This window comes from Gambusia affinis, linkage group LG14 (assembly GCF_019740435.1).
Source record: "Gambusia affinis linkage group LG14, SWU_Gaff_1.0, whole genome shotgun sequence".
NCBI lineage: Eukaryota > Metazoa > Chordata > Actinopteri > Cyprinodontiformes > Poeciliidae > Gambusia > Gambusia affinis.
Window position 1 is genome coordinate 18,641,264 of NC_057881.1, and position 27,145 is coordinate 18,668,408.

The window sequence follows — 27,145 nt, forward strand, 5'->3', positions numbered from 1 at the left end:
TTACGTAGAAAACAGATTTTTTTTAAAATTGTGATCTATCTATCTATCTATCTATCTGTCTATCTATCTATCTATCTATCTATCTATCTATCTATCTATCTATCTATCTATCTATCTATCTATCTATCTATCTATCTATCTATCTATCTATCTATCTATCTATCTATCTATCTATCTATCTATCTATCTATCTATCTATCTATCTATCTATCTATCTATCTATCTGTCTGTCTGTCTGTCTGTCTGTCTGTCTGTCTGTCTGTCTGTCTGTCTGTCTGTCTGTCTGTCTGTCTGTCTGTCTGTCTGTCTGTCTGTCTGTCTGTCTGTCTGTCTAATCACAGAATACTGTAATTTATGTGTCCTTAGACTTGAACTTAAAAAAAAATGTATGCACTACAGAAAAAAAATACAAAAGTTAGTTATCTTTTTACTGCCAGGATTAATATCATCATCTGTTAAACAGTGAAATATACATTTCTTTGATAATGCTACAAATGTATTTAATGTCCACAATGCTGATAACATTATGACAAGTCTGTTACACATCTCCTACTGTAGGTTAACTTGAAAAACCCCAAAGGTAATCACAGAGACAGTCTGAGTTATCAACATGCACATTTAATGACAGTTGCTTCAGTGCATGAAACAACACACAGACCCATTTACTCAGACTATATACATCACATGAGAGGGAAGCATTGTTGTTGGAACTCGTGCAGAACAAAATCTCTTATTTATTGCATCTGCTCAAAGGGTGAAATTGTAAGGCTACAAATCTGCCCCCAAAGAATGGTGAATTCATTTACAGGGTAGCTCGTGCAGTTGTATAATTCCTGTCTTTATCGTGTCCTTCTAGTCTTCTCAGTCTGCAAATCCACTTTACGAGGGGAGGGAGAATGTCCTTGGGTACTAATCTGAGATACGAAAAGCTCCTCAGGTCCATTTCAGCAGATGACACAGCCACCTTTCTCCTTGAAGGGGTTCTTCTCCTCTGAAATGCCTTTGACGAGGGTGTCCTCTTCCACTCCAGCCTGAATGTACTCCTTGATTTCCTCACAGCATTTAGAAGTCTAAAATGGTCAGACAGGCATGTGGAAATGTGAGTTTAGGATATGTTTCCTAATAAATCAATTGAAAACGTGTGTGTTTAGATTAAATCCATCATCATGCAGACATTATAAGTAGAAATGATAGGGGTAAGAAAAACTTACCAACCACCTCTCAAGCTTTACTTCAATTTTGAGTTGGTTTACTTCCATCACAGCCTTATCCTTGTCCGTCAGGTCGTCCACATTTATGACTGGCATCCTCTGTAAAAGAAACGAAAAAGTTCAGCCAACATGATGCTCACTCAACATGACAAACACGAGATCTTGGCTTGAGGATTCTCAGTAGCATTTCAGCTAAAGCATAAATCCACCTGTAGAAAAGGAGGGTACTCACGAATGCTCACAGGAAGCGGTCCTTCACCACCAAAATCCTACTGAAGAATCCCTCTCCTCTCCCTCAATCTGGGTTATAAAGTAATCCGCACCAACATTTCTAATCTGCTAATCTGATTAAAACAAAGGCCCACTGAATGGTCATGTCATTTATTCTGGAGCAGCATCAAAGAAGGAAAGGATACCTCACAGGTGTTTGTCTGATCAGTATTGACGTGGAAGCATTTTAATCTGTGAAATGTTTATTACAGACTGAATCAAAATTTGAGCTTGTTTGACCAAAGGTTCCTCAGAGTCAGATATATTGGGTAGTGGGTGGTGTTTATGTATTAGGTCATTTTGATAAGACGGCTAATCTGTATTTAGCCTTTACCTGTCAAGGTGGAGACGCATCATTGGTCTGAACATGACGGCATGGCACTTTTTCATGTCACAGCTAGCAACAGCTAGAGTATATCAAAAAATTTATGTCAAATTAATGGTATAAATAAGGCCAGAAAGAATAGGTTATTCATTTATCAATTTTCTTCCACTTGTTCAATACTGGGTCACAGGTGTTACATCTCATTATTCTCGAGCTCATTCTGGGGTTCTCAAGGTGTTTCCAGGTTCAGGAGGGATTTTCAGGAGTCTTTCCCCAAGGTGTTCTCCTAATGGAACATCCCAACAAAAATCTCAGACAGCAAATGCCAAGAAGACATCCTGATCAGATGCCAAAACCACCACATTTGACTTGGTTTGAGTGGAGGTCCAGCTCTTCAGATGGAAAAGCTACTCATTTTATCTCTAAGGTTCTGTTCAACCATGCCATGGAGAAGGTTTGCTTCAGTCATTTGTATCTGGGATCTGGTGTTGATCCATATCTCATGACCACAGTTAGGAGTTTGATTGTAGATGTACTGGGAAATTATATATTTTTGTTTATTCTATCTTTTTTCTTTACAATTCCAGACCAAATACGAGACCCAAATATCTCCGACACGGGATTTCAACCATGGCCTTGAGGCATGGTTGAAAGCCTTCTTCAGTTTCACAAGACATATGTGAACCAGAAAACCAGACTCCCATGATCCCAAAGGCAACTCTGCAAGGGTGAAGTTCTGGTCAACAGTTGGATCACCTTGAAAAAAAAAGAGCCACTCTTGTTTTCCTGTTACATCAACAGTTTGTAGAAATCGCCTTTCCAGCATCCTAAAATAAGAAATAAAATAAAACTTTTCCAGGGAAGTGTTGGGACCACATCCCTGTTTTGTCACTTTATGGGTGTTGCCCCATAGCCCTCTCTGAGACATTACATGACCCATCATCAACCATGACTTTCTCATAAGGTGTGGCATCTTCAACATTCTTGGTCAATCTCATCCAATTATTGCAATCTTCTTCTGGAAGTTTTCAGCAACTTCATTGATCTCTGCCATGGTGATGACCTCACCTTCCCCTTATTCATCCACCTTCTCCCTTGAGGACACAGTAAACCGAACTTCCATCAGTAATATCAGAGGCTGGTCATTTTGCCCTATTACTGTTTCATGCCTTTGCAGTTCGTTGGTTTTGTTTCGACAACATACGACTTAAAGTATATCCCCCTCATAATCTGTTGTAATGAAGTGTAATAAATATCAACAGGAGGTCTCTGAGAGTTGGCAGGGCTACATAGTTTTCATTCAAAAATGACTCACACGTAATGTATGAGAGATTTGAGCATCTAATGGTTGTTTATATCAGGATATATGAAAATAATTTCCCTTTTGCTTTGTCAAAACATGAGCACAAAATTACTTGTTAATGGGTGCGAAATGGAATGAGGGGGGAAATGAGGTTTGAGGTGACAGTAGCAGCAAATTGATCAAATTTGATAAGTTATTATTAATATTGACTTTGAATGGTAATAAATAAAGTTGTGTATAACTAGAGTTTAATTGGTAAAGCAAGACATCATGTTTACGTGAAGGAATATTTGAGGTGACAAACAAATAATTATAGGTCAGGCAAGGGTTTGGTTGAAAAAGGGCGTGACTTCTAAATATTAATAAATATATTAATATTTATTTTTAAATTTGCTAATTAATATTTCTTATGATCTTATTACTAGGCTTATCATCATCATCATCATCATCATCATCATCATCATCATCATCATCATCATCATCATCATCATCATCATCATCATCATCATCATCATCGGCGTCCTTAGACTAAACCTTTTACAACGTACTCAGAGATATTTATTTTCTCTCAGTTCGGTTAAATACAGCGTTAGTCACAACTTTAACTCCACTCTACGCAAATATTGCGACGCAAAACGTCTCTTATGTCACAAATTCCTTAATCACGGATTTAGTGTGTATTGAAATGATTCACAACATCCTCGACCCCGCCCTTAAATTCCACCCCCCCATGGGAAGCCCTTCGTGGCTATAAAGCCTGAACTGAGTCGGGTGGTCGGTGATAGAGGGGAAAAGACTAATAACTGCTTGCACAATGGCGTTTGCCTTACTTGCGTTTTTTACGTTATTTGCATCATTTTCCAGTAGTCTGGCGTTGTCACGAAGTAAAGGTAACATAATTTACGCTGAAAGTTGAAGTTTTAAAACGATGTCTGTCAAGTGACTTATGTTGAAGCGAAAGTTTCCGTGTTTTTTTTTTTTTTTTTTTTTTTGCATATTGGAGCAATAATAACTTCATGTTGTTTTGTTCTAGGCGCATGTCTGCTTCAAGTGGAAAATGGTCCCTGCAGAGGAGAAATCGAGCGCTATTACTACAACACCGTTACCCAGAAGTGCGAGATATTTTATTATGGAGGTTGCCAGGGAAATGCCAACAATTTCAAGAGTTATCAGGAATGCCAAAAGGCATGCTTCAGAATCCCAAGTAAGCTCTCTTTTCATTGTAAGACCAACAACGTAATTTCAAACTGTTACAATTGATGAAAAACTATTATGTATGAACAGCTTCTCTCAAAATCACAATGTACCTCTCCAGGCTTCAATATGTCTTCAGATTTTAATGTGAAAGAGCCTCATAAAGTTAAGAAACCCCCGATGTGTAGTTCTTGGTTTTATCCAGATGCCCCTGAATAAATTACAGCACGACCAAATGCCTTTGAAAGTCTCTTTTGGTTATGATTGCATTTTCTATAACGTTCCATAAGTGAAACCTGCAGAGATCCTCTCATTACTCTTTCAGTAAGTTATCTGATATACTTGTGTATATATTCTGTGATTTAAAATTCTAAACAACTCTTTTTTTTTTTTGTTTTATTTTTCTTGCGCTGCCTTGCAGAGATTCCTCAAATCTGCAGGTTTCCCAAAGAGGTGGGTCATTGTCGTGGCCTCTTTCCCCGCTATTTCTTCAACATGACCACTATGCAGTGTGAGTCCTTTTACTACGGGGGATGTGGCGGAAACACCAATCGCTTTGAAGACCTCCCCTCTTGCCTGGAGTACTGCAGTCCCAAAAAAAGTTAGTAAGATTTCATAGATAAAATAAATAAATAAAAAAGTATATATATATATATATATATATATAATTGGCAGCCAACTCAATTATGGTTTTGTTTATTTTGTGTGTGTGTGTTTCACAGCTATTCCTGTGCTCTGTCTGGACCCTCTGGACAAAGGCAAGTGTTCGGCCTCTATAACTCGGTACTACTACAACACGGCCACCAAGACGTGCAAGGAGTTTGTCTACTCGGGCTGCGGAGGCAGCGGCAACAACTTTGTGTCACGGCAGAGCTGTGTGGACGTGTGTGTTCAAGGTGGGAAAGTGTGAATTAGTGTCACGTGTGTTGGAAGTTTCACCAGCCACAGTTGAGCTTAAAGCATTTATCAGACCTTTGCTCTGGTTTGAATTCAGTCAGAGGGAAGAAGGGTAAAGTCAGCTCAGATGATTTAACTATCAGTGGGGTTTAAAAATGCTCAGTATCTGAAAACATTCTCTCCTTGACCTCCGAAATCAAATCCTAAATCCAGTTGTTATCATATGACCTAGAGAACACCAGACAAAATCTATCTCTGAGAGGTCCTGTTTTTCTAGTTGGGAGTTTTAGAAAGTGAGCGATCATCAGACATGTGAGCTACACTAACAAGATCCTGGACATTTTCTTCGTTTTTTTTTCATTTCAGGACCAAAAAAACGCTCAAGCCATGGGAAACTTCGACGCTTGAGGCGAAATAGAAACAATCACACCCCGCTGTTCCAGGTCTAAAAAGCCTGACGTCACTCAGGAGTTCACACTTGGACAAGTCCTCAACGTTTCTTTGAGCTAACATAATGATATGTCTTTTGTTTTGTTATAGAACGACTCTTCAAATGCTGTTTATACATTTTTAAAAATTTCTATGTGATTTTAAACACAAATTTTCAATCATACTGTGCCAGCCAGAGGCATAAGTGAACTGAGCTGCTGCATAAGATCTTCAGACTAGCGGTCAGCTCTGTTTTAATTGTCAATGTATATTTTTGGGTGGAAAATATACAGGTTTTCCACTGATGTCTATTTCCGGAGCCACATTTGATGTGTTATGCAAACTTATCACAAGCTATGCAGATTACAATATGCTTCTTTTCCTGACTGTGAAGGAGTAAAAGTATCTCGTCTCCACAATTTATTTACTGCTATTTATTTGGTAGTGTCACCTGGAAATCAAACTCTTCGTAGGGTCCATACAGTCTTGGACTGGCTCTGATGATAGTGCACCACTGATCCTAATTATGTATTTTGTTACATTATATATGAAAACTGTATGTTATGTATGTAAAGACAATTTTATGATATTTTTTTTTCAATAAAATGTACAGATTATGTTGAAGAATTCTGTGTTCTTTTGGACTTTTACCGATTCTGCTGTTTTAAGCAAAGTATTCTACTTATTTGGTGCCCGAATAATGAACAAACTCAAAGCGTGGGAATTCAAGCCTAATGATCATGTTCTGTCATGCAGTGCTGCTAGCATGTAAGCATAAAGAGTGTCTTATTTGAGTTGGTGGAAAAAAAAAAGATAAACAGGCTTAGCTGGTTTCTGCTCTTTCTCTCGGTCACTTTCACTTTTATCTCCTTCACTAATGCCGCCGTCTCCCTTCCTTATCAGGTAATACTTTGCAATGCACTCGAGCCCATCTCTGCCTGCTTGTGCATGGCCTTGAATCAGGGAAGGGAGCAATCATAAGACAGTAAACTCTGCTGCTGTGGCACGGTCATTAGAACGCCTTTGAATATTCAGGCGACAGGAAGCTGCAGGTTTTCAAAGTGTGCCTAATGAGCGTTTAGAAAAAATTCTTAGCAATTCTAATGCAATCACACAATAAAAAAAAAAAAAGCAAAACAAAGAAAAGAAAAAAAAAACAGCCCCACAGCCCAATGCGCCTACAGCAGCAAATTCAAATGCACAAATATTCTACCAGAAACACAAATTTTGAATTTTTAAAGTTGTTTTTGGTCTAAACAAATATGGAACTGCACTTTGTTCCATCTCAGAATAAAAAGCAATAAGCACCGTTTGATTTTTCTGATTATAAATATCTACGGCAGAACGCTGAAGAAACTACTTAAGTGCTCGACCATTAGTTGCAAAGAAACGCTAGTGAGTCTGTCTGAGCTTGGGATAAGAAAAGCTAAATCAGTAGACAGTATTGTAAGAGAGGCAGACTTTACAATAATGCGTAAACATCTTCTCAAACATGATGCAATCTTAAAACCATCAATGCTGTTCAGGGAAATTGTTTCTGTTGCTTTTCAGTCAGCAAACATCAACCTGAAATCAACAAATGTCAAAAATCAGCCTTGAAACTGTTAATTACACTGCTACCATAACAAGTCACACTTCATCTATTGATCATACACCAGCTATTGTTTGTTTTACAACGCCTGTCTTTGTAAAGGATTCTAATGACCTCATAAATCATTAGCATAGACTCAGTAGTTAACTTTTAATCAGAACAAATTGCTATCTTTGCCCATCAGTGGGTGATAAAACATTTGCAGTAGTTAGGGGGAATCGGTCTGGTCTGGCTATGTCGTTATCTTATGGGCATTAGACAAATTCATTATCCTGACCTGTTCATTGATTAGTAACGGTTGTCTACCTTTGAAAATACATGCTTTTTATTTTGTACTGCCGTGGACATTTTCCTTTAACAAAGAGTGAGGCAAAACTGTTTCAAGAACCAGAGAAAGAATATATTCTTAATTGGTATTTATTTGAAGGCTTTACAGCGTTCAAAGTCTCTGCTCACTGAACGCAGTCAGGAGAAAGAGCCTCGAGCAGAACACAGCTCACAGGTTTATAAGGAGAGGTTTGTTCCAATCGCATAGTTTGATAATCTACTTGGTTACAGAACAGACAGCAGACGTCAAGAACACGTCGTCTTTCACTAGGAACCATGAGAGACAAAACAATCCAATGGTTGCATTGTAGTGTAATCAAGGCTAACGACTTCATTAAATGCTAAGGCCAGAGAAACTCCTTCAGAAGGCTTTTTCATGAGCTCTATGCATCACACAAGAATCATAATACTGCTATGCAAAGATTCAGCTAGTTATCATAGTAACCTTAAATTTTCCCACCACAATACACGCAGATTATTCTGAAAAGTTTGTACGTCTCCTTTGTTACGCGCTGATATTACGCTTCAATTCAAAATGCTTCAAGACACTTCAGAAAACAGCGTGAGTGAATATGGGCTGTGGTAAACCTCTAACATGCCCCCTGGTGGTAGATTTATAAACTAAACTAAAATAACTAAAATAAAGTGCAATGGTACTTAACACGTCTGTTTTGGGGCGCAGATATACATAAAGTATATTTTTTGATGAATAATTTTAATCAATGCATTGATTCAGACATATAGAGATGTAAATAGTCACTTTTTCATGCATCTATCACAGTACAAGGTTTTCTTAAACAAATGCTCAATCTTAAAAGTTTATTTAAAAAAAACAAAAACTATAGCAGTATTGAACATGGCAGCATTTTAATAAGTTTAAATATCTCTAATGGGGCTGCTGACATAAAATTCACTCCTCATGTCATTTACAAGCAGAGTAATGCCATCATAAAAAGAAAATCAAAACAAATTACTTTGTAATTGAAGCTTCAGTGTGGCTAAAGAAATTAAATGACATAGAGAAATACAATTGAACACGCTTTCAAAAATGTATTAAATATTTTGTGTAAAAGCCTGTTTTTAATGTGTCACGTATAGAAGAACTGATCAGAGGCATTGTTTAGCCATGAATTTGACCCATGCTTCCATAAAAACTGTCTTTAAGACTTAGAGGTTCTGGTAGGACCTTGCTATTCATTCTGACATTCTGCTTTTCTCCCTCCACACATTTTCTGGTTGAAATGTTTCTGGCCTTTTATTTTTCTCCTCTGGAACAATTTAATAATTTACTTGGGACAATTATACGCCGTATTTTATGTCATCCGGTATTGTTCAATATCAAAAAAACCATTAAGGTTATTTAAAAATATATAATTCTGTGTATTAAAATTGAGTGATAATAAAGCATATAAGTTAAGTAACAAACAGGAACTGCATTGCAGCATAATGGATGTAGACAGAACCATATTAAAAACTGATAAAACTCTGCTTTTGCTAATTAAAACTTTTGTACAGGATATGAGATAAAGGCCTCCTGGCTGCCCCTTTGAACGAGGCTCACCTATAGGTTTAAAGTGATGATCATGTGTTTGTTACAGTTTTGCCTATTTATTTTAATTTCAAACAATAGATCAGACAGATGCTGTGGATGCTGACAGCTTGAGGTATATATATTCGTTTTTAATAAAAACCTGCTTCAGACTTCTCTGTAGCCTTATCCCTGCTCAGTTGTTTTACCTTCAGGATGCTGTTTATTTTTATCACAGATTTTCTCCATCAAAACTCTCAGAAAACAGAATTTATCCTGAGATTATATTCACTCAGGGCCACCGTAGGGATTAGATTGCTACTTAAGGCAACTTGTGGTCCTATATTTTCTTTGAGGGTATCTTGTTAACCATCCTATTATCTCTGCTAGCTTCCCTGTCCCTACAAAAGAAAAACTTTCCCACATCATGATGTTGCAACCACCATGTTTCACTTTAAGAAGAGTTTGTTTTAGGACAATGTGCATTCCTTGTCTTCTGCCGCACATATTGTTTTGTAGGTTCACTTGTGCCCACTCGGCTACTGTAACAAACCACACAGAAATTTGTAATTGTACGTGGAAACAGTCAAGGGTTATAAATACTTTTGCAAGTCGCTGTATTGTAATTTTGAAATGTTTAGACAAAACGTTTGAGGCTTTTGATTTTGGTCAGCAGTGAGCGTTCTATTTTTATAAACAATAACAATATGATAATAATAAAAAAGGCCCACATGCAAGCAAGCACTGAAGTCTGGCTGCAGGAGGAGTGCAGATAATACAAAATGTCTATTTTGAAGAGCCACAATTTCTTTGCCATCAGTTTAGTCTGTTTAAAACGTAGACAAAACATGTCAGCAGGCCCGACATGGCATCAGAGTTTCCCTGACATCCATCACCCTCTGCCACGAAGTGGAATGTCTCTGACCCGCTCCCCTCCTCACAGGCTGAGGACTGATGTGTCTGGTGATGAGGATTTGGGCTGCTCCTTACTGTCCATCTGGCCTTCAAATATACGAACCTGCCGCATGCTTAAACAAATCAAACATGTACATCTGAGACGCTTTCAAACTGGAAACAAGCCGAGTGCCAGGGAAAATACCAGCATAGAAAAAAGATGGAGGAGGGCTGAATGTGTCCATGCATGGGAACGAGGCTCACCCTGTCCTCATGTTATTGAATTTGTCCACCCCTGGGTGGTCAGAGGTACAGCAATTAATTTCTGTGGTGAACTCTGACAGACACTGTCTGAATGACAAACCCTGGTTTTTGTTAAAGGAGAGGCTCTGACCTTCCTTAGAAGTTAAAGATTATCTTAATGGATATGAATGATTGTCCTCAGGACATTAGTGTAACTACCGGGCTTTTGTTGTCTGAGAATAGCGTCTCTTTTGCAGCAGATGACTCACGGCCGAAAATAAATCCCCCACTTCCTCTTCGCTGCAAATGTGCCACAATCGGTTCTCATCAAGGTTCGGAAGATTAAAAATGATTCCAGCAGAACGAACAAATACAGATGCCTCGCTCTCTTTTTTTTTTGTTCTTCCCTCAAGTCAGGTTTTGTTTTATTTTTTTGTCATTATCCAGCACAGTTGAACAGAGCTAAAATGAACTAAATAAAAAATGAGATCTCTATCTGGGCAGGTGCCTCTCCTTCCTCTATGGGCTTCAATTACCAGCTTCCCACAGGTCAACGTCTCAAAATTGAGCTGTGCTGCAGTTCTCTGCAGACTCAGCAGCTCAACATAGTGGCGCAACTGAATTTTGTGGTTAATAATGTATTTCTTTAACATCTATTGAATTATTGAAAGATGACCTGGTGGCTGTGCACGGAGGAGGGTCACACAGCTCAACAGAAGACCTTAGATATGCAAGCTTTACTAAGCTTTTCTTTTGGTCTCTTCCTTTCAATTTAGTTGATCTTTTTTTTCTACAAATGAGCAAAGAATTAAAGGGTATAATCATCAATAATTATAAACGGCAAGGAGTTGATGGTTTGGAAATTAGACCTTCAAAAGGTCACATTTCTCTCAAAGCATCAAAGGCAGCAAGACAGATAATGTACAAAACCTACAGAACAATATGAAACAGAGCAGAATATCACCAAACAAAGACCATGGACTGCGTTCTGAGTCAGAGTTGTGAGCAATCTGACAACTGGGATGTTCACTAAAACGTAGGAGGAAATGGGGTCAGCAGCAGGTTGTCATCTTAAGACAAACACAAGCTGGAACGTTCAGACTGAAGCACAATGGACAGGCATGGGCAAGTTGTTTTTCCCTGTGTACTGTAAATGATGGAAAGAGATGAGGGCTAAACTGCAGTTCAAGTGGGAAAAGCACCGTCTGAAAGAAAGAAGCGCTCCAGCTACAGCATACGGATTTTGAAGGAGAGCTTCAGATTTCTTTTCAAATCCAAGTCAAAACAGTGAGTTATGGTTCCCTTTTCATATTTTTTTCATGTTGCCATCACAAACTTTATGTATTTTCTTGTATTTTCGCAAACTACTAAAATACTCTGGAGGAGCTATGGAGCTCCACAACTCAGGTGAAAAAACAACTACTAGTCACACACTTCACAAATATATTCTTCACTAAAGACTGGCTAGAAGAAAGCCTTTATTGAAAGAATGCCAAAAGAACCCATGTTTGGAGTTTGCTGAAAGATATTTAGGGATACAAGAGGCACAGAGAAGAAAGGGCTCTGGTCAACATTTAACTGTGAAACATGGTGGTGGCAGCATCATGTTACCGGGATGGTTTTCTTCAGCAGGGAGAGACGGTGGTCGGAGTTGGTGTGAAGATGGATGGAGATCAATTCAGGCCAAAGTGTTGAAAACAACATAATTTTCCTCGAGCACTACTTTGTGTTGGTTTGTAGTATTCCAATAGAATACGTTGAAGTTTATTTTTAACATAAAAGAATTAGCAAAAATTTTAAAGGGGGTTTTATGAGTACACAAATGTAAGTGGGCTTATAAAAGGCGGATTCCATAAATTTGCTGATGACATTTAAATGGGGGAGAAAAAAAAATTGCACACAAAAAAAGGCTAAAGCTGAGCATGAAAATTTAAAGCTGCAGAGAGAGGCTCCAGCCTTATAAGCCGGTGTAAAATCCCTATCTCCCCATTTTAATCTTTAAGGATCAGGGTTTTAATCTATTTATTTATTAGTTCTTAAGCAAACGCCAATAGTGGCTCACAAGAAATAAGATTCTCCTAAAACATCTCACTTATGAGAACTTACTAACACTGCGACGATTAGTCAGATTATTAAAATCAATTAAAATAATTAACATGTAAGACTTACAGCGTGTGCTGTTGGACTTTTATCCAGCAGGGGACACTAGAAACAAGCTGCCCATCTAACACCCCTTTGAATGTTTTGAACATATTTTGCCTTTTGTCTGCGTGGTACTTCATCTGTAGAGTTGTTAAATTAAAATTGTTAAATTAAAAACAAGCAGATGAAGGCACATCGAGAGGAGGATTCACCCATAATCTATTTATAATTTATTTGTAATTTTTAGAGAAGCTGGTTTTTATTTGACCAAACTTTAGAATCTCCACCTTATTATTTGTGGGTTGTTTGTGCAGCTGGTTTTCCCGTCTTTTTGCTCGCTTTTTAACACCATCTCATTGGTAACATAGAAAAACCAATGAACACTTGTGGTTTTACAGCTTTAATTCAGCAGCACACTCACCCTTCAACTCTTGAATGATCAATTCAGTTCCTGTTTGCTGCCTCTCCAGAGAGACAATTGGTACTTGTCACATTAAGTATTCCAGTATAATTACATTTGTGCGCATGCTAAGTGAAAGGCTTATGAGTGGTCATTAGATCTATTCTTTATGCACGAATAGCAATTTTGGTAGCTTTAATTTGTTGTTTCAAAAATATTGTCCTAAAGCTCAAACAACAACAAGATGGGGTTATATAGAGCAATTCTGGTGTTTTTGTCTAAATCTTAAGATTTACAGCCAGACTGAAACATTTAAATAATATATTGATGAATTAAGCATTACAGTAAGTGTAAAAAAACACACTGTCATCTCAAACTCAAAAAAACAACAATAAAAACCCTGCCTTGTTTTGTGTCTATTTATAGAGCTTGTCCAAAAAGGACAGTCGAGGACTGTCAATACTAATCCAACCCGTCTAGAGATAACTCCTGCTTTATACATATATATATAAAAATATAAATTAATTAAAAACCAAATCTCTAGACAGCTCATTTAGGCGATGATGATGTAGCACACTGAGTGGATCAAATGTGTTTCCTTTTTTTTATGTTGTGCATAATAATCAGACTCACTCCCCCACAGTGTTAAATCTGCAACTCTCTCAGTCTTTGCAGCTTGCTCTGCTGTTTTTCTCATGTGTTTCCTGGACACAGTCACACACAAATTCCCTCATGAAGAAAGTGGTGAAGTGATGCTAGAATAACATTAAACTGCAAACATCCAGCGGCTTTGCAAACGTAATATATGAGCGACATTTTTTATTTTTATTTTTTTCACATTTTCTCACTTTACAACCCACAATCCTCAGTGTATCTAATTGGTGTTTTGTGAAACAGAGCAACATGAAGAAGCACCTAGCTATGAAACGGAAGTTGAATGATTCATGATTTACAAAAGTTTTGACTAATGAAAATCAGAAAAGTGTGGAGTGCACTTTTGCTCTGCTTCCTGTTGTCGATGTTTTGTAGCTCTATAGCTGCTGTAGCCCATCAAGTGTTGTGGGGTATTTATCAGCTGTCTACAGTTTTAAACAAAGAAATTTCACAAAATAAACATGCTTATTTGCAAACCAGATGAAGAGCTTCTGGAATGTCTTGCTTCAGATTCTCATATGGAATTATGTCTGGACTTTGAATAGGTCATTCCAGTACATGAATTCACTTAGATTTGAATCATTCCGTTGTACTTGTATGGTTAGGGCTGCTGTCCTGCTGGAAAGCAAACCTCACTGTCACGTCTTTTGCAACCTCAAACCTTTTTCCATCCACATCAAAGATGTCCTTCTGCCACCAAATCCTTTATTCTTTCATTAATATAGTCCTGATTCTCACAAAACCATCTCTTTTAAGCCCAATTTCTCCATTTCATTCATTCGCTACTGTCCATCACCACCAGAACTGGCCATAATGAGGGGATTCTCTGAAAGTAAGTTGCCTTTTCAAAGCTGTGTCCTCGAACTGAAGTACAAAATATCAACTTAGGATGCATAACAGAGAGAAAAAAAGGACTGCTGCTGGAAGTGGTGCTTTTTAACACTACGGTGTCACAGTGGCTTTTTACTGCAAGCTGTGAAGGAGAGGAAGAGGGAGTATGACATAAAAGGCAAATGACCTACTCATGAAGAAGTAAAAATGAAATGCTTCCGTTTGTTCCTGTTTTATCTCTACAGCATAGATAAGGATCTAATGGGCTGATCCAGGGCGCATTTAAAATTCATCTGATGCATCGCATTCCCATCCCCATCTAAAAGGTTCACGCAGAGTCGTATAGAATGCAGCTGACAAAGGGAGAGGGTTTTTTTCGGGGCTGGAAGATTGCTAACATTCCCAAGTAGATTGTGTTTGTCCACTCCTCTGCTTCTCCCGGATGGATGTTCTGTCCGTTGCAATGTCTTAAGCGCAGCGCTGTTTGATGGACGATTGCACGGCTTTAGAAATGACAAGCTCATCTTGCCTCTCACTGTTTTTAATGTGTTATAAATATGCAGCAACATGTTCTGGGCCGCCTTCTCTCCGTGTGTGCGAACGTGTCGGCGTGTACGCATACGTGGGCGACACACACAGAGAGATGAATGTCAAATGTGCGATGGCAGGAAGTGCAGGCAAACAGCTGCTTGTGTTGTAATTAGCGGCCATACGGAGAGGGAGACGCAGGAGATGGCAAAAATGAAAAGAGCTCCTCTATTTCAAGGAACTCCCCGTGGAGTTGGTTTCACAGATATTTTTCTATTTTATATATCAGCGCTCGTCCAAATGCCAAGTCGACACCAAACAGCAAAAGACGGTGGCTGTAGCAGAGCAAGCAACTCCTAAGCTGGGGTTTGATCACAAAACTGTGTTCTGAAATTTAATCTTTCGGGAAAATCATTTGGATGGGGCGGATGTTGGAGTGATGCCACCACTAACAAGCAGCCGAAGCCTACAAGACGCTTTGCGGCCCAAATCTACTAACAGACCAAATGTTGACAAGACCAACAGCACAGGATCAAAATCAAAACTGAAGAAATTTCAAACAGTGACAATGAGAAAGAGGTATTTGCTTTAACCAGTGTAAATGAATGTTAACCAGTGTAAATCAATGCAATCAGACGTAGCGTTTCAAATATTTATTTCTCCCTTTCCATCCATCCTTGTGGTATTGAGAATTGCCTCTATTTGGATCTTTCAGGTGAGCTCCTCACCTGATCGCTTTGATTTCAATTTCACGCGCTCCTTAAGTATCCAAGGAGGAACACACTACATGAACCACATAAAAAGGAAGGCAAATTTATAGCGTACCATAAAAAACCCATAGAGTAAGCTCAAAGGAAATAACCAATTTGAGGTGAAGAGAAAAAAAAGAAAACAGTTCATTTAATATCATATGCTTACAAATCAATATACAAACAAGGTGCTATCAGAAAGAAGCTCTCCTTCTGTCTGCTGTAAAAATACAGCACAGAGGGTCATGCCTGCCCACTGCAATAACCTTTTGTAATCCAAGTGTTATTATTTGACTCTTTGTTATTTAATTTATTTTGCTAGTTTTTGTTCAATTTTCATATAAAGTGGGCCATTTTGATTGACCAGTCACCAGTTTATCAACATCTTAACAATTTTGAAGAGAAGCCATACCAAAATCCCTCATATCAAACCAACCAGAAACATACTTCTACTGACCGTGGTCGGTTGTGTTTGCTTTCTATTTGGAAATTTTGCTTCTTAATTCAAACCAGCAAAATTATAGGTGCGGTGATGCAGGGCAGGGGTTCTGTTTTGGAAACCGCACGGTTTCATCTTTGCCATGAAAACAATGTAATCCTGTTCGAAAATGAGAGCAGAAGAAAAGCAAATGGAAAGAGGTGCTGACCGCAGTGGTGATGACACTCAATTTGTTTAAAACTGAATTTAGCATTCTGTCTGTGTTCTCATCCTTACCTCGCCATAATATATAATGACAGAAAAAAACGAGATCCTGGATTGGAACTGAAAGAAAGAACATTTTCTTTCATTTTTGGGAGCTCGAAGTATAGCAATCGCTCCTCCGTAACTAAACGTGTTGGAAGAGGTTGGTTGGCCATTTGATCAAGATTCTCCTTTTGGAGGTTTTCCAGGCACGCTCCGAGGAAGGAAACCTATACCTGCTCTCCGGCTTGAGCAAATATGTGCTTTTTAGAGATACCCTCTGTCAATACTCTATCATGTCAACATGAAACACCAGATTTTTAGCAGTGCTCATTAGGAGGTCTCAAGTCCTTTGATCGTGCTAAAACAGAATATTGGAACGGCATTACTGGCAACTTGGAAACGTTTACTAATGCATGTGCACTAAGGGGTTTTATGATGCAAACCACTTTGAACTGCCTTGTTGGTGCCACAGTCTACTGACTGGTAAAAAACCCATACTTCAGATCTACATGGATTTGAATCCTCAATGATGATCAAGCCACTAATCTTTATTGGTGTGACAGGCTGTTCTTCAGTAAGTTTTCTAGAAAAAAGTTTCTATGTGCTGAATAAGATTATTAGCTTGAACTGAACTAAATATCATATCCCTTTGCTTTAGTTTTTTTTCCCTGTACTGATTTCTTATTTTCCTTCATACATGTTTGTCTCAGTCTTGTCATGTTTTACTCTTAATATGCTCTTAATTGTATCCTTTGTGATAGTTACAGTTGGATTTACTTTCTATTTCCGCTGTTTGTCCTCCTGTGCTGCCTTCTGTCAGTCCCCTTCCCTTCCTCTTCCTCAGCTGCTAGCAGTTTACCTTATTGAGTCTCACTCAGTCCCTTTCTGGCTCCAGTCAGCTTCCCTATTGGTTCCTCTCTCTGCCCCCTCAGTCCACATCCATCTCACACCTGCAACTCGTTAGCTAATCAGGCAGGTTTTTTTGTTCCAGGATTCACTCTCACAGTATTTGCACAGCCTTCTCCTGAGCAAAAACTCCTTGCTGGTTCCTTCTGTTAAATCCCGTCAAATCCGCTCTATCCTGCCCAGTCCTGGTACCTTCGTGTTGAATTTTGTTCTGCTCTGGCTCCCTGCATTCTCCATGTGTGTGTGTTTCTTTTTGTTATTTTGTTTTTTTTTAAGTTTTTATTTCTCGTTTAAACTCTCACCACCCTCCCAGGTCCTGTCTGCATTTTGGTCCATCAACAAACTCACTCATCGTGACAGTGTCACCCTTAATGTCTCTTTGGTGCAGCGGACAAAGAAGATAAAGACATTAACTTAAAAATTAGACATTTTATTATTGTGCATTATTATATTGTATCTTTTTGTATTATTGTGTAGTTTTTTTTTTTTTTTTTACATTTTGTTTCGTTGCATTTTCATTACGCCCACATTTTTGTTTAGCATTTTTAAAAAGCACTATTCTTTTCTCTTCTGTCGAGCACCCACAATTTAACTTTAATTTACAATACAGTGAAGATAAACTCTATTCTGTTCCATTTCAAATTTCACCTCCAAATAATTGATTTATAACCCAAATAGACTCCACGGGTGCAACATATTTTTAAGATAGAAGAACTCTGCTGTCCCTTTCTCACTCATTCATCAACCGCTAAACTATCATTATTTTTATTTGAAGTGGGAAAATTTATTAAATCTGGGATCCTCTCTTGACATATTACAGCAATTTTCAGTTACAGTGACACATCTGATGTTTTGAGGTTTGATTCATATGGTCTTAACAGTTAAATAGTTTGTAAATAGACTCCAAATCATTAATCTTGGAAGGTTTTCTTGGCATAGCCTTCATTTTTAGCATCCTCAGTAGATTCTCCATTGAGTTTCAAGACAAGACTCTGGCTGGACCACTCAAAAACATTAATTTCACTTTCAGTCCATAAGCGAAAGATGCTCTGATTGAATAAAAATATTACTTTAGAACTAAGTCTGCCATGTGTATGGCACTCTTCTACTAGATTCAGGGAATTTGATTAAAAAACCCCAAACTTTGACAATTGGTCTTTGGAACACCGAATAACGCCACTGTCATTTTTGCCTCTTTGGTTAAGTAAGACAGGGCGAGTCAGTAGTATATTGACACAGGAATATGGCACTTACAGTCCATGTCGAGGAAAAAATTGTACATGGTCTCGAATGTCCCTCAATTTCAAGTCTTGAATGGTGGTTGCTTCAAAACCTTTTTGAGGTAGTAGTAGTTATCTGTTTTGCATGTGCACCTTTTCCTTCCTCTAAACTTTCCATGAACATGCTTTGGATCATGCAAAGGCTTACCCCCTTGAAAAAAATGCTGATATTTTCTTGTTGGATACCAGGCTTCTCCACAACGCAGCAATTTTGTTTTAAAACTAGTAATTCTTTTTATTATTATTATTATTATTATTATTATTATTATTATTATTATTATTATTATTATTATTATTATTATTATTATTATTATTATTATTAAAAACTGAACAGCAAAATCAACACAATTCCACGCTTGAAAACGATCAATCCCCCTAATTAATCTATATAATGTGTAAGCTTCACTTCTTGAATTAATTTGTGGTGCTAAATTGGAAATATTCCAGTTTACTGAGATGCACCTGTATTTCATTCTCGGCACCCACAGACCAAACGCAGACTGCAATCTTGACTGTTTCTGCCCCCGTCGCTCCAGTGTTTGTTTTTAATAGGCTACCGGTGTCCAAAGGAGTGTCCAATCCGCGCACAGCCGCTGCGAACCGAGGCTTCTCCTCCCTGCATTTCTCAAACTGCACGCAGGCACACAGACTGAGAGGTTAGACGAGGAGGAGCTCCAGCTCCGCAGGACCGACCGCGTAAACGGAAAGCTGCTCGTGCGCTTGGATTATACCGGGCAGTGAACTGTCACCGCTCATAACAGCGACAGCACACCTTTCCTCGCTGCCCTCTGCAGCTCATTAAGTCGTCTTCTAATATTAAATTGACAAATAAATAAGTCTGGATATTTGCGCAAAAAACTACAACAGTAGTGGCGTTTATATGATTATTTTTTTTATTTCTTTTTTTAAAGTTTTTTTTTTGTGTGTGTGTTTTTTTTTCTCACCCCACCCAGGATAAAATTGTACAAAAGTATTTTCCATTCACCTGCGCTGCTTGAACTGCAGAATCCGTGAGTCGTCGGAGGAAAAGGGACTTCTCCTTTCCCATCTATAAGTCTGTCCCTGGAACTACATCATCTCAAATCTGTAAGTCCTCACAATGAATGTTTTCTTCTCTTAACATTTTTTTTGCTCTATTTACTTTTTGTTGTGGAAACTTATATATATATATATATATATATATATATATATATATATATATATATATATATATATATATATATATATATATATATATGAGTTACAATTGAGTTGAATAACTCAAAAGCTACTTTTCCCATTTTTTGTGCACAACAAGATGCCTGGGGGGGATTTGCATTATACTGGAGCTGCTGATGCAAAACGATCTGCTTAGATATTTTTTTCTCATATTTATGCTGTAACTGGATGAATAACAACTGCTTGCATATCTTGCAAAATGGAAAAAATATATTCTTGAGCATATAATATGTCTCTTACAGTTATTTTCCACAACATCATTAATTAAGCTTTTATAACCAGTCTCTTCTGAAGGAATGCTGATTGACTTGGAGCTTAATTGAGGGTAATGTTTAGAAATACCATACTCTGATTCTCCTTTAGTAAATCGCTGCTCACTTAGGAGAAATTTCCAACAGGAAGTGTGGTCTAAAGCCTTTGCAGGATATTCTAATTGTGGATTTTCTGCTCAAAGTCAGAGAAAAGTGAATAAGGTGATTCCTTTATGTGTCAGGCACAAATGCACACATGCGAGAAACGTGCAGTTCTTATAGCGCTGCACTCCTGGATCCTCTGGGTCAAATGATGAGAACCAAGATGAAGCACCTACACAGTGATTAAAGGTGAATGTGTGCAGCCATTCTTTGCTTGTTTTTATTAGAAACAAAAGGATAACGAACGATTCTTATTTGCACTCAGAGTGATATTCATGATCTACTGTCAGTCAAATCGACCTTCTCTACTTCTGTGTGCAGTTCTTTTTTTTTTTTAAAACCACGCTTCATGGCTGCGATCGATCAACTTAGCAAAGTCACAGAAAATGGGGGAAAATAGGCATACCTTCATTGACCCACCACCCACAATACAGAAACAAAACGAGAGAAATTCTTCCCGAACACCGCCTCATTTCAGTCTCCAGTCGGAGCATGGAATCATGTTTTAAATTCAGGAAGATTTCTGACAATAAATTAGGGAGATTCCTTTGGGTTTCATACAGCCATAGTGCAACAGCCTGTGCCATCGGGTTTTATTAGAGGCTTGATTGGCATCAGAGAGCAGAAAATGCCGAACTCTGATATACGCACGAGCTGTGCAACACAGAGGACAGGAATAGCAGCAAACACACAATCAGCCTGTCGGAGAAGGAACATGAGGAAGAGAGAAAGAGAGAGAGACAGAGGGACAGCCATAAGTGAAGATCTTTACAGATAGGCATGCTCAGATATGTAAGGTGCCCTGCAGTGAACTGGACTTGGCTGGCTGTGTGTTTGTCTGCTTTCTGGTGGCTCAGAGATAACTCTGTCATCCGTCAAGCTGTGAGCGAGCGTTCCGCCTCGGTGTGGGTCGACCTGTCTGCAAGATCACAAATGGGTGGGCGCAGAGGAGATGGGAGTCCAGAGAGCTGCATGAAGGAAAAGACGTAACTCATCAGAGCTAGTGGGAGATAGCGGGTAATGGTTTTATTACTAAAATTCAGTAAGAAACAGCGCTTCAAAATGATAATTCCCGGATTTATGGAGGGAATCTCTATTCAAAGGTTACAAACAAGTTGCCTGTTACAGAAATCCATATAGTTTAGTTGAAAATCTCGAAGCTTATGGTCAATAAAGGAGGTTTTACACTAAAGTAGAAAAAGCACTGCTGTCTTCTATGTAAACACTGTTTTATGAACATTTAAACCATCTTGATGTTTCCATCACATTGGGTATTTGCACCAAAGCGAATGATTATTTATAAAGAAAACGAAGGTTGGAGGCAATGTGCAGCTAATAATCCTCCGGTGGGAAACATTTACTGAGAACAGAGGAAGTAAGGTGTTTCTAGTTATAGTGTCTGCCCGTTGTAAAGTGAAGAGGTGTAAATAGTTAAAACTTATTTTTTATTATTTTATTTGCACCATCTTTTTCTTCTTTTCTCTGACCAGAACAGCTTTCCTCATTCCATGCTCGGTGGGTGTTTCACACAGGAAGGTCCACCACCTCCTACCTTTATTTCCAATGTAAATAAGCAATTTAGCATCCAACCCTTCTGTATGAATAAGGCAGACTGTTGACTGTTCATAAAATGGATTCACGTAAATCTCTGATAGTGCAATCTTTGTTCTTGGCCTCTATCAGACTAGCTGTTAGCGTCAGCACACCTAAAGTAATCTGGATGAAAAACATTAGGAGATGTATGTGCTGAAGGTAGGACATCATCTTCTTACAACCTTTCCACAAAAATCCTGAACTATCCTTTCAAAGCTTTATTCACAAGGCAATTACGTTGTCCTGCTGTGCCTATTTTTGGACAACGGTCCCTCTGTGATTATATGGCATGCAGATCAATGCCCATGAGAAAACACCACTCGCACTCCCGAAAAGACTCGTCTCAGCGTGCTGCACAAACCGAACTCCTGTGTTCTTCCTCGCCTCTCTACACATGCACAAAGTAATCTAATTGACTCCTGTCGCTCAGGGAAGTTTAGCTGACCTGCACTGGTGTTGATAGTCCTTGGTTTTAATACGGCTAGTGGCTCATGTTTTATTCATAAATACACACAATAACTCTGCATGTCTGAGCCTCATAATCGGCGATATGATGAACAAGACAACCTTTAATTAACCGTGCAGGGCAGTTGACACATCTCACACTGCCTTACACCTCCTTGGTAAGCCGAATCACGAAAAGATCATTTGAATTAGTGCTATTACAGCCACGAGTTAATAATGTGGGTAAAGTAGAAGCAGCCAGTTGGATTATATGTCCTATCAGGAGCTCCGGATTCTAATAATTTCTGCCTCCACTTTTCTCCACTCCCATTCGTGTTTTAGATTTTGAACTATAATCAAATACAGTCCACACCAAAGAAAAACATAGAGTGAAAATAGCCATTCAATTTAGCATCCAACCCTAAAGCCATGAATCAACTAACCGCTTCAGCATCATTAGCCACCAGCAGAGTAAGGCTAGTTCTTCCTCACATAGATTACACGTTACATTTATTCACCAAAGGAGGATCAAAAAACTATTTTTTTCTGTCATTGTGGATGCTTTCCTCAGGCCGCACTGTCCTGGGGGCTGAGCCTTATCCCTCGTGCCTCTGATTAAGTGTCTTAGTTTATTATGCACATCCCAATAAAAGAAATGTTAGTGAACACCGTAGAGCACTAAGTGCTTCCTGCCTATCTCATTGCAATGTATTGCTCCTTATTCCTTTTCTGTCCATTTTATTCTAAAAGAAGCTAAACCTGACTAAATAAAAGTACAATTAGATATTTCCCGTGGTTGGAAGAAACTGAAAGGTCATCCAACCTTCTTTTTGTTAGCAAGCCATACATCAGGCTACAACAGATCCAACCTGGTTTAACCTTTTCGATTATGAAGTCATAATCATGGTGGTGCAGTTGGTAGAGCTGTTGCCTTGCAGCAAGAAGGTCCTGGGTTTGATTCCCGGCCCGGGGTCTTTCTGCATGGAGTTTGCATGTTCTCCCTGTGCATGGTGGGTTCTCTCCAGGTTCTCCGGCTTCCTCCCACAGTCCAGAAACATGACTGTCAGGTTAATTGGTCTCTCTAAATTCTCCCTAGGTGTGAGTGTGTATGTGAATGGTTGTGTGACCTGTGTGTCTCTGTGTTGCTCTGCGACAGACTGGCGACCTGTCCAGGGTGAACCCGCCTCTCACCCAGAACGTAGCTGGAGATAGACACCAGCAACCCTCCCGACCCCATTAGGGACAAAGGATGAACAGACAATGGATGGATGGATGGATTATGAAGTCATTGTGCCAGAGGTCTTTGAATCAACAATAGAGCTACATTTATGCTGCTAATGATGTTTCATTTAGCAGCCAATGGCTGCATGTGTGTGTGTGTGAGGAGATGGTCTTAGAGATAGCCAAGGCAATAAAACTCAAAGTACTGAGAATCTGGACTGGTTGAAGGATAAGGGTGAGTTAAAGCTACTGTCCACAGTGTTCTGTAAATTCAGTCAAACTCCCTTTAAGATAATACGTTGCCTATCGAACCAAACACTACGTCCAGCTTTTGTCTTTGTTTTGCTGTTTTTCTGTAAACTGTTCTTTAATTGGAATGGTATGAACCCTCCCAAAAGCAAATTTAGTACACAGGTGCACTAGTTACATCACATAAGGCACAAAGCAGCTGTTCAGGCAACTGTTCCTCTGGGGATGTATTTTTCTTGTCGATTTCCCCATCATTCCAGCGGGAAGAAGCAAGAGCAACATGTCATTTCAGAAACAGCCTTACTGACAAAGAGGTCAACTGTTTAACAAGAAGAAAAACTCGACAGATTCATGCCAGTCAAAGAATGAAGACGGTCCCAGTCATCATGACCCTTTGTTTCAGTATTGCTAGTTTCCATGAAGGCTGGATGGATTATCAAAGTCAGCAGACTGCAACAAGCATGGCTGCAAAATGTTTGAGTGGGATTTGACTCAAGTCACTTAGCTCCCATGCTTGTCCTCATGATTTCATCGACTCAAATAAACATGAATGGGAATTAGTTGTTTATTTCTCAGGAGACCTTTTTTTCTGGAAAAAAAAGTACTTTTGTCAAGTACTACAGCGGAAATTCATACTTCATTACTCAGCGGTGTATTTATTGTTAGTGTTCATTTATTAGCGTCAAGTGAAAGAGCTGGATGATATCTTGAAATGCTGCAGTGCAGCGAAAGCAGCAGCTCTCTTGTTTGTGTGGCATGAGTCAGAAAATTACTTTATTCATGCATTCATTCAGGGTCTTGTGCATGGCTCTCCAAGCCAAAAAGGGAATCTGCTGTCGTAAAATCTAATTTCACAGTCATCTGTTTCAGTTATCTCCGCCCCGTTAAGCTGTTTGCCAAGCGCAGGTGGCTGGATTTAGCGGCGGAGGAGCTTGCATCATTTGAATATGAGGCTGGAACTCAGAGAAGGGGAGCCCATGAAACTAACGAGTGGAGAATGTAATTATCCCAGCATCACTGTTCATGTATTACGAGCGAAGCCGTGCGTTCCATGCTGTGACACATCCACTCCAAAGCAGTGCTGAATCCACTGCACTTCAGATATTGAGCAGCTGAAGTAGTATCAATAGGTGGCGCTAGAATAGAGCGTGTAGCTGAAGCCTCGGTAAACAGAGGCCTGGGCAGGCAGATTGAGGAGCAGAGAACGTATCTGGGAAAAAGACAGACACGCTTGCAGAATGATTTCTCATAGTTCAGTGTTATCATTACCATGTCTCAGTGTCTCCTCCAGCTTGTTATGCCTTCTTCTCCAATAATACCTGAATTCAATTGGCAGCAAAGCTACTCTGGACGCTGCAGCTGCGCGGCTGGCGGAAAAACGTGCTTCTCCACCGGCCGGATTTATTGAGTGTTCCCAATCTGAAATCATGAAGATTTATTAGCCACGTCGGCCGGTCTGCACTTTCCCGTCACCTTTCAATTATTTTATTGCACACAAGTCGACACACATATTTACTGCAAGGTAAAAGCAAATCAAAACAAACAAACAAACAAAAAAATCTTATTAGAGGATTAAAGGCCTAAAGCTCTATTTGTCAGTTTTAAAAGAAAGCCTTCCCTGGGGCATAGTGTGACTAAAAGATGGTGCAGGAGCTCATTATTGAGTGGCCGAGAGTCTGAGCAAGCAATTGAATTAAGCATCCTTTTAGCAGTCAATTTTAGTCCTCTGTTCTAGTTCCTAATTTGATTTTCATATTTTGTGCAGTGTAGCCAAAATTGTTGACCTTTCTAAGACCCACCAAACTGTCTGTTCTATCTTAGGCAGGCTGTGTATTTAGATTCTTTCTCCTGCTAAATGAACCTCTGTGTCAATCGTTCCTGCAGCCTCTTAGAACAGGTTCTCCTCCAGGATTGTCTTTTATTTGGCTCCATCTATCTTACCATCAGCTGTGAACAGCTTATCTGTCCCTGCTTAAGTTAAGAATCCCCACAGCATGACTCTTCCAACACCGTGTTTCACCACGAGGATATTATATTCCAGGGGATGTGCGGTAATAGTGTTATTTTGCAAGTGGGGGGAAGAAAGAAAAGGGACATTTTGGTTTCATCTGACCACAGCACCCTGTTCCACATGTTGGCTTTGACTGCCATATGAGTTGTGGAAAACTGGACTTAGTGCTCTAATTAGACATCGGGTTTCTCTTTGTACTTTGTCTGTTATTTTTAACAAATGCAGTTAAATCGTCCCATCAAACCATCCGTCTGTGGATGGAATGGGGATTTTCTTGCTTTATGAAAGTTTAAGAGCTGGCATGTATCCCTTAATAAAACTGACCTAAACAACCTTTCTTGATCTAAATGAGTGCTGTAGTACCAGACCAACAAACCCATTCCTCTACCAGAACCTTTGGTATTTTATGTGCCTCTTGATTGGGTAAAGGATTTGCCTCAGTCCGTTTGGAAAAATAACAATATTGAGCCCAAAACATCAGATGCTATGCTCTCATATTGTCTGTCGACCACAGATATTTGGAGGGGCCACCAGTAGAGGACAAAACTTTGATTTAGGAATCAAAGTTTGAATCAGAGAGCCACGTTCGCAGAAGCTCAATCTCAAATGCTAATTAGATTCCAGAAGAATCCAGAGTTTTAGGTTTTGCAGTACAGAGACTAATCTGAAAGTCACCTGTAGAAAAATGACCGAGAAACTGATCTGTCCTAAACCTGCTCATTCATAGAACGGTAGCCAACCGTATGTCATGCTTCACTGCGAAAGGGTTTCAAATATATTGCCATTGCTTTCTTTGACTGGGACCAGACAACAAACGGGACAAAAATCTCTTGACAGACTCGTCCCATCCATTAATCCTGACTCCCAATTTAAACTGCTCCATCCAGTCAGACCAGCCTTTGCATTTGGCTGCATTTAACTTCAACATAAGCTGTTTTACACAGCTAATGAACAGTACCACCTGAAAAATGTCTTGTGTCAATAGACTATACAGATATAGGTCTTGACACAATGGGGTCAAAGTTCAATCCAATACAACTTTAACCTTGAGTCAGAGAACACTGCGGTAATTTAAATGCATTAGTAATGAATGAATTTCAGATCATTGTGATGTCACTATTACTTTTACGTAGAAGCCATATAAAGGGTGCCACGTGTTTGCAACCACAAGGACAATTTCTCTTTAATTTCCATAACTAATAACACAAAAGAAACAAAACTTTTTTGTTGGTAAGCTTTAGAGGGGCTGATAGCTTAAACCGAGCTAGCAGCTCAATTATCAAGTTCAAAAAATGTTGTTGTCAATTTGTAATTGCATCGACAGATAGGGCAAGTTCACTCACATTATTAGAGAAAGTGGTAGGAAGCACAAAGCTGGAAAGAAAAAAGCTTAGACTGTCATTGTGAACAAAAGATTTTTTAGATGATAAATGATTCAGAAATCATTTCAGGGCTCAAAGCAAGAGGATTAGTGGCACATCAGCTGCATTGAAGTCCCCCGACCTCCATGTGGCTTGAAAGAACAGCCCAACATAGTTTGGGGTAATTAATGGATTGGCAGCGTATTTCCCCCTCCTCCAAGGACAGCGCCGTGTGCTTTATTGGAGGC

General features: G+C 39.1%; 3 protein-coding genes across 4 annotated transcripts in view; 2 read left to right on the plus strand and 1 right to left on the minus strand.

Annotated features, from left to right (window-relative positions):
* Window positions 1–439: 439 nt before the first annotated feature.
* Window positions 440–1,506, minus strand: gngt1 (guanine nucleotide binding protein (G protein), gamma transducing activity polypeptide 1). Of its 2 annotated transcripts, none has more exons than XM_044138315.1 (3): window positions 1,444–1,506; window positions 1,212–1,310; window positions 440–1,070 (listed from the first exon to the last, which is right to left on the minus strand). In XM_044138315.1, exons 2-3 carry the CDS (start codon window positions 1,305–1,307, stop codon window positions 945–947), a joined length of 222 nt encoding a protein of 73 aa, XP_043994250.1. In that variant the 5' UTR covers window positions 1,308–1,310; window positions 1,444–1,506; the 3' UTR covers window positions 440–944. The 2 variants fall into 2 exon arrangements, with proteins under 2 accessions (XP_043994250.1, XP_043994251.1); XM_044138316.1 differs by having other exon boundaries at window positions 1,421–1,458.
* Window positions 1,507–3,865: 2,359 nt separating this feature from the next.
* tfpi2 (tissue factor pathway inhibitor 2) lies at window positions 3,866–6,246 on the plus strand. Its single transcript, XM_044138317.1, has 5 exons — window positions 3,866–3,999; window positions 4,143–4,313; window positions 4,725–4,904; window positions 5,026–5,199; window positions 5,567–6,246. The coding sequence occupies exons 1-5, from the start codon at window positions 3,924–3,926 to the stop codon at window positions 5,647–5,649; spliced, it is 684 nt and encodes a 227-aa protein (XP_043994252.1). The 5' UTR covers window positions 3,866–3,923; the 3' UTR covers window positions 5,650–6,246.
* Window positions 6,247–19,011: 12,765 nt separating this feature from the next.
* The window catches only part of calcr (calcitonin receptor), a 69,837-nt gene continuing 61,703 nt past the window's right edge, over window positions 19,012–27,145 (plus strand). Inside the window, exon 1 of the mRNA XM_044138319.1 lies at window positions 19,012–19,473. The gene's annotated coding sequence lies outside the window, so the exon portion shown is untranslated. The remainder of the gene's footprint in view (window positions 19,474–27,145) is intronic.

Coding starts and splice junctions, on each gene's coding strand:
- tfpi2 (XM_044138317.1), top strand. CDS start 3,924: ATGGCGTTTGCCTTACTTGCGTTTTTTACGTTATTTGCATCATTTTCC. Junction 4,314..4,724: donor GGCATGCTTCAGAATCCCAA/GTAAGCTCTCTT, acceptor GCTGCCTTGCAG/AGATTCCTCAAATCTGCAGG. Junction 5,200..5,566: donor TGTGGACGTGTGTGTTCAAG/GTGGGAAAGTGT, acceptor TTTTCATTTCAG/GACCAAAAAAACGCTCAAGC.
- gngt1 (XM_044138315.1), bottom strand. CDS start 1,307: ATGCCAGTCATAAATGTGGACGACCTGACGGACAAGGATAAGGCTGTG. Junction 1,071..1,211: donor TAAAGCTTGAGAGGTGGTTG/GTAAGTTTTTCT, acceptor TGACCATTTTAG/ACTTCTAAATGCTGTGAGGA.